Below are 7,045 nucleotides of genomic sequence, written 5' to 3'. Positions count from 1 at the left end.
TACCAAGTGTCGGCAAAGATGTGGAGAAAAGGGAACCCTTGTGCACTGTTGGTGGAAATGTAAATTGGTGCAGCCACTACGCAAACAGGGAGGTTCCTCAAAAAATTAAAAATAGAACTACTGTATGATCCAGCCATTCCACTTCTGGGTATTTACCCAAAGGAAACCAAAACACTAACTGGAAAAGATGTACACACCCCCATGTTCATTGCAGGATTATTTACAATAGCCAAGATACGGAAATAAGCTAAGTGTCCCTCAATGGATGAATGGATAAAGCAGCTGTGGTATAAATATACAATGGAATACTATTCACCCATAAAAAAAGAATGAAATCTTGCCATCTTTGACAACATGGATGAACTGGAGGGCGTTATGCTAAGAAATAAGTCAGAGAAAGACAAATACTGTATGATCTCACTTACATGTGGAATCTAAAAAGCAAAAAAAACCAAGCTCATCGATACGGACATCAGATTGGTCGTTGCCAGCGGCGGTGGGAACAAGGAGTGGGTGAAACGGATGAAGGGGGTCAAAAGGTACAACCTTCCAGTTATAAAATATGTAGGTCATGGGGATGTAATATACAGCATGGCGACTATAGTTAATGATGCCATATTGCATATTTGCAATTAGCTAAGAGAGTAGATCTTAAAAGTTGCCATCAGAAGGAAAAAAAAATTGTAAAAAACCCCAGAACAAACTGGATTTAAACTGACACGCCATAAGTCAGCATTCAGGGGGCTCAGAGAATAGACAGAATTGAAAACCTCTGCCCAGAGGCTGCCCTCACGTTCCTCACAGAGGGCAAAGGAGACCTCTAAGGTATAGGGAGGGCTCTGTAAACCGGTGAGTGCGTGCACAGGAGAACAGCATGTAAAGTGCTGGGCTCTTCTCTACCCAGGGCAGTGGGGACTGCACCACATTTGGGGGGGTGCAGGCAGAAGTAGGGAGCTCCTGGGGGATACTGAAGACGTTGAGGAAGCGTAACAACGTCAAGGTAAATGGAAAGTGCCTTAAGAGTTCTCCAAACCCCTAGGCACACTCATTCTCACTGGCATCTCTTCCAAGATCCTAGAAAGTCACTGCTTTTTTCTCAGGCTCACTCCGCTGGTCAGCCAACTTCTTTCTACTCAGTGGTAACCTCTGAGTCACGACGGCCTCTTGACCCTAACTCTGGGGGAGGGCAGCACATGAAATTAGTCTAATTTCTCTCAGTTGTGATGGTCTGTCAGCTGTTGATCTGAAAAAAGTGCTAACAAAAGCTGTTATTTATTGAGCTCTTAAAGGACTGAAATAAAGGCAATAACACTATAATACACTATAATACCCAAAGTGGGTAACATTACGGAGCGCTTCCTTGCGTTAGGCACTGTTCTAAGTGCTACAGAGCAAGGCAGGGAGAGATGGGCGATGGGATGAGCCAGAATAACGGAGAGCTCTGAAACACAGGTTTTGGAGTCACAAAGACACGGGTTCGAAATCCAGTTCTACGCGTTATCTACCTCTTTAAGACTCGGCGCCCCAGGAGCCTAGCGCAGCTGTGATGTGCACACGGATAAAGTGTGTAGAACGCCTAAGCCAGTGCCAGGCACACAGCAGCTCCTCATTTAACTGATGATCATCACAAAGATGACCATCACGTGTTCATTTTGCTTCCCTGTGGTTAGCAACACCAATACCAACCAACTTTGGCATAATATTAATACCAAACTACGCTTACCATGCGCCAGGCTCTGTTAGAAATGATTTACACTGACTAGTTCACTGAATCCTCCAAACAAGCCCATGTAAGTACTATTTTCATGTCCATCTCCCAGATGAGAAAACTGAGGCACAGAGATACCTACTTGCCCAAGGTCTCGCAGCTGTAACTGCACTAAGAGGAATGACCGACTTTACCGAGCGCCTACTGTGCTCCAGGCTGTAAGGAGCTCGTTACCTCCGCTACATCCTCTCAAGAACCCCTTTAAAGGGTATGCCGTCACGACCACTCTACAGATGGCGACACTGAGGCTCGGAGGGCGTTCCCACAGGCGTGAAGATTCGGACCCAGGGCCGACCCCGCACTCACCCGGCCTCCCGGATGCGACGAAGCACGACTATTTCGTTCGCCTCGGGCTCGGCCCCCGGGCCCCGGGCCGCCGCCTCCCTCCGCCTAGGCCGCCGCGCCGCAGAGCGCCTGCTCCGTGGACCTGCAGCCCGCCAGGGCTCCAGCGCCGCCGCCGCCATGACCCCTGACGTCAGCGCCGCGCGCGGCGCGCCTGGATACGTCATCGCCGTGCGCCGGCTCTCCGAGAGCTTGGGGGGGCGGCAGGCGCGGGTGGCGCGTGATCCTGGGGCCTCTCTGCCGCGCGCATAGATACCGGGCGGGAGTCGCCGCTGTCCCGCTGCCGCCCGCGTTCGGCGGCCCGAGCCCCGGGCTGCCTGGCTACTCCCGCAGGTGGGCGTCGCGGGGACAGCGAGGGGCGGGATCCGGCCGAGAGCGCCTCTTTGCAGTCTTCCGCGCCGTGACGGGGCCGCGACGGAGCCCCCCGCCTTGCCCGCCAATTCCCAGCCCCCTGGAGCTGAGGCCGGCCCCTTCCCAGTGCCCTTGGACGGTTACCGACCGCTTCCTGGCCTTTCGAAGTCGTTAGCGACCCCGTTCCTGCCCCGCTGACCCCGTGAGGCCGCTTCCTGCATCACCGCCACCACCCCCAGGCCATTGCCGGCCACTTCTTGACGCCCACCCACCCCCCCGGGTCGTCATTGTCACTTCCCAGACTGCCAGAGCCTTCTCTGGTCAGATCCCAGCACCTGCTCTACCTGAAGTCCATTACTGGCCCCTTGTGGACCTTTCAGGGATAAGAGAGTGGACCTTGGCCGTGTAGGGCCCAGTCCTCTGAGAACAAGGGATAGGGGGTTCCAGGCTACTCTCCTCGGTCCCAAGAGCTTAGATGCCCCTCCACAGGCATCCAAAGAATACCATGAGTGTGACCCTCTGGAGGCCATCCCAGGATATCTAGAGCTGAGAAAAGAGATTTTACAGGCCATCAAAGATTCGGTGGGATCCTCTCTAGGGACTTCTCTCTACCAAAGGAGCTTTAAAAATTTTGTTGTATTCCCAGGAGGATGACACATGGTGAGCAAGTATTTGAAACCGTGTCACTGGGGACATTAAGCTTGGAGAAAGTGACGGTAGGAATACGGTTTTGAAAGGATCAAAGGGCTGCTGTGTGGAAGGATTAGACCTTATTTTGTTTTCCTGGAGAATGTTATCTAGTCTAATGTGGGGAGGTTACTGGGAGGCCACTTTTAACTTGGTGGAAGGATGACTTTAACATTATCAACTGCTTGTCTCTGGAGGAAGTAAGCCAGAGGCAGTCCAGGCAGCTTTGGGAGAAAAGGATTAGAGTAAATGATGCCAGGGTCCCTCCTGACCCTGAATTTCCATGCCCACTGAGTTGTCTTTCCTTTTGTGGGAGGTTGAAAGCCACAGGTTAAATTCTCTTTTCGTCTTTTGGAAACTTGCCCTGCTGTGGAATTCTGCATGTTCAGATTACTTTTGGGCGGTCAAGGTGACAGTTCCTTAATATGAGTTCCATTATTACTACAAAAACCGCCTTATTTGTAGAGCTGCCCTTGACACACAGAGCTTTTTCACACTCATTTAATTTTATCTTCTGTGAGACATAACTGTTCGAGAAACTAGGGGACTTAATCTGAAGTCCTGCAGCCCTCTCTTTGTTATTTTGAAATATGATATTCGAGTTTCTAGAAAGCTCTCTGGGAGTATACCATTTGCTTCACCCTGCTGGGTCATGTGCTCTCTCATGGGTTTCCGAAATAATCTGTGCCTTGTGTTTATTTTATGACTAAGGCTCTGAGGTTTGAACGGGAAGCTTCAACACTTAGAAGAACCTTCCGAGTGGCTTTGAACCAGACGAGCTGGGAGTCGCTTCAGAACACCGCCTTCAGCATGCATCTCCCCCGTCGGGCGTTCCTGGCGAGGAGCTTTTTGAAGAGGTCCTTCTGCAGGGAGCTGGAGAGCTGATGCTCATGGAATCAGATGAGTGGCTTGGACTTTTCTGGTAGAATTCTCTTGCTTTCTTGTATTCTCTCACAGAGTTCTAAGAGGTGTGGAGGTGTTCATGGAACCAAAGGGCCTGCAAGGAAGGGAAGTAGCACTTTCATGCTGAATGAAACTCAGCAAGAAACGGCTGTGAGTGAAAACGCTTCAGCTTCCCTCGTCCAGAGTCACTGGATTGGGGACACAGAGGAACGGTCACCGCTGGAGAGAGAGAAGTGAGACTGGAAAGGAAACCCAAATGAAGAGAATGAGGACAACTGGGAAGTAAATGGCCGCCTCCAGCTCAGCAGAGACGAAGTCAGCCTCCTGGTGAGTCGCTAGGCCTGCCTTGGCTTCCTGCCTGCCAGGTTGCTGGGTGGATGTTTGGGGTGACCTGAAAATCCCCAGCCAGATTGTGTTGATTTTATTAAGGCAAAAAAGAGCCATTTTCCTCAGAGCAGCTGAATCAAGCGTGTGAGCCGTTTCTCTCCAGAGCTGACACGGTGTAACTCTGCAGGCCTCTTGCGGTGTCCAACGAGTCCAGCATTGCTGGTAGAATCTAGAAAAGACAGCCGTGGCCGGATCAGGCAGGCGGCTTTGATAATAATGTGGGCATGGTAGTCTTCCCTTGGGAGAGACAAGAACTGGTTGCCGTGCAGAACTACACTGTGAGAAGAGGTTTGGCCAGACCGGCTCTTGAAGGGTGTTACACAGCGTCTGCTGAAACTCACTTCCCTCCTCAACCTCAGATGGGTTAAGCCTCTTTCGTAACTTGGCCCAGCAAACATGAACCGAGGAGATGAAGTGAAAGGCATGGTTTAAATAGAATGAGCAGAATTTACTGACCAACTATATGTGTGCAAGTCAAAAAGATGGAGCGGTTCTGGAGGACACGCAGGTTTTCTTTTGTGTGCCTGGAAGAGTGGAGGTGCTTTTGCCCAGAGAACACAAGGAAAAGATAGAATGAGGCCTGGCCAACGGGTTTGTGAGCTGAGTGTGAAACATTTTTGAGGCTTTTTGATCTGGACCTAGAACTCGGGGAAGGCAGACAGTGCTAGAAACAAAGTTAGTGCTTGTCAGCAGGAAGATAAGGTGGGAGCCAGAGAGGGTGGTAGGGGGAGGGCGTAGAGCCAAGGCAGAAGAGTGACAGAGTGGTCGCGGCTCCTCTGGTGCTCTAGCCTGACAGGTGTGCTTTGGGAGGTTTGGAGGCAGACCCAGGTGCAGCCTCGGGCGACATTGCTTTGTGTCTTTCAGAGGTGATTACAGTCATACTGCAGAGGCGACTCCAGGAGTCTTTAGGGAGGAAGAGAGGGTAGTGGAGATTGAGAAGAGCGGTTCCTCTGTGGGGAGGAATAAGGAGTTTGAGTTATGCTTATGGGACTGGGGGGGGTTTTGAAGGCAGAGGGCTTTGGGGCTCCTCTGAACTCTCACAGGCTCCTATTTTCCCCTTATAGCCTCGCTAGGCTGCCTCGAAACTGTGTGTTTCCTGCCTCCCTCTTAGCACCCGGCCCAGGGCTGGGAGCGCAGTGCATGTTGTAGGCCCTCTCTAAACCTCTGTGAAAGGAATGCCTGACTTCCTGGTAGATGGGGTGTTTCCGGAGATCCTCGTGCCCAGCGGCTGTGAGGAGCGCCTGCAAGCTGTCCCTGACTTGTCTTATCAGAGCCTTGAAGGACAGTTCACGTGTGGTTCTGCAGTTAAGGCTCCACGTCTCCGATAGGAGGCGTCGCTGTGGGCACCATCTTTCCTCAGCCACCCCGCTGTCTTCGGGCAGATGGTCTGACGGCTGGATAGAGGCATATTTTTAGTTTGACTCGACTGCGCTTCCGAAATGGTCCTTATCTATTTGTAGCCGCTGGGCCCTCTCTGCTCCGGGCCGGGGCGCCAGCGGGCTTTCAGATACTGAGTGAGAACCTTCTTGCCTGGGGACGGGGAGCGGGGCTTTAGAGCTCCCGGGTCGCTGGATGGCTCCTTTCTCTTCTCTTGCCAGGTGGAATTATTTTTTCCTTTATGATGGTTCAAAGGTAAAGGAAGAAGGAGACCCAACGAGAGCTGGCATTTGCTATTTTTATCCTTCTCAGGTAAGCCACGCAGCGTGTCACTGTTCCGTGGGGATCCCGCGGCCTCCAAGTGGTGACTTTACAAAGGTATAGGGTTTACATTAACACTCTTTTCTTTGCATAATCCAGGCACTTGACATTTCTACTCTCTTATTCTTAGTTCTGCTGTTTCTTGTTGTTCTGGTCTTGAACTCCCCAGGCAGCTCAGTACTTCCATCTTCTTCAGCTCTCTGTTACCATCGGGATTTTCTGTCTGCCTCCCCTTGCTCCCAGTTTTTCATCAGCTCATTAAAAGGAAACAACCAACTTTTGTTCAAACATATACAAAAGTAGAGGGGAGAGTACAGCAAACCCTCACACACCCATCGCCAGCTTCAGCAATTATCAGCACTTTGCCAGTTTTCTATCACCTATCGTAACCCTCCCCTTCTTTTTTTCTGGAGTATTTTGAAGCAAATACTAGACATTAGGTCATCTCACCAGTATCAAGTAACATCTCTAACTTTGGAAAAGGACTTTTTTTTTAATATCACACCTAACAAAAGTTACAGTGATTAGTAACAATAATTCCTTAGTATCATCTGATGCTGTCTGTCTTCAGATTTTGCCTTTATTATCTTAGATGCTACTCAGTCTGTCCATCCTTTCCCTGTTCTCTCTTTCTCTCTCTTTCCTAATCAGGATCCAAACAAGGGCCACGTATTCTGTTTGGTTATTTTGTGTTTTAAGTCCCTTTATTATATAACACTTCTCCCCCCCCACCCATCCTCCCCACCACATGCCATTGAATTACTGAAGAAAGCAGGTCATCTGTGCACTAGAAGGTTAGAACATCCCACATCCTGGATCTGGCTGATTACTTCCTCATGGTGGTGTCATTGTTTTTTTCTTTTTTTTGAGGAAAATTAGCCCTGAGCTAACTACTGCCAAATCCTCCTC

General features: G+C 50.3%; 1 protein-coding gene across 5 annotated transcripts in view; it reads left to right on the top strand.

Annotated features, from left to right (window-relative positions):
- The first annotated feature begins 1,336 nt into the window (after nucleotides 1–1,336).
- The window catches only part of HPS4 (HPS4 biogenesis of lysosomal organelles complex 3 subunit 2), a 30,484-nt gene continuing 24,775 nt past the window's right edge, over nucleotides 1,337–7,045 (top strand). For 3 of the 5 annotated variants that reach the window (XR_006885274.1, XR_006885270.1, XM_046639447.1), the window contains exons 1-4: nucleotides 1,337–2,443; nucleotides 3,108–3,177; nucleotides 3,860–4,378; nucleotides 6,037–6,127. Coding sequence is in view for 1 of the 5 variants with exons in the window: in XM_046639447.1 (XP_046495403.1) it covers nucleotides 4,338–4,378; nucleotides 6,037–6,127 (132 nt within the window). In the remaining 4 variants the exon portion in view is untranslated. The remainder of the gene's footprint in view (nucleotides 2,444–3,107; nucleotides 3,178–3,859; nucleotides 4,379–6,036; nucleotides 6,128–7,045) is intronic. The other 2 variants (XR_006885271.1, XR_006885272.1) reach the window with 2 other exon arrangements.

This window comes from Equus quagga, chromosome 15 (assembly GCF_021613505.1).
Source record: "Equus quagga isolate Etosha38 chromosome 15, UCLA_HA_Equagga_1.0, whole genome shotgun sequence".
Lineage (NCBI taxonomy): Eukaryota > Metazoa > Chordata > Mammalia > Perissodactyla > Equidae > Equus > Equus quagga.
This window is presented reverse-complemented; position numbering and strand designations above follow the sequence as displayed.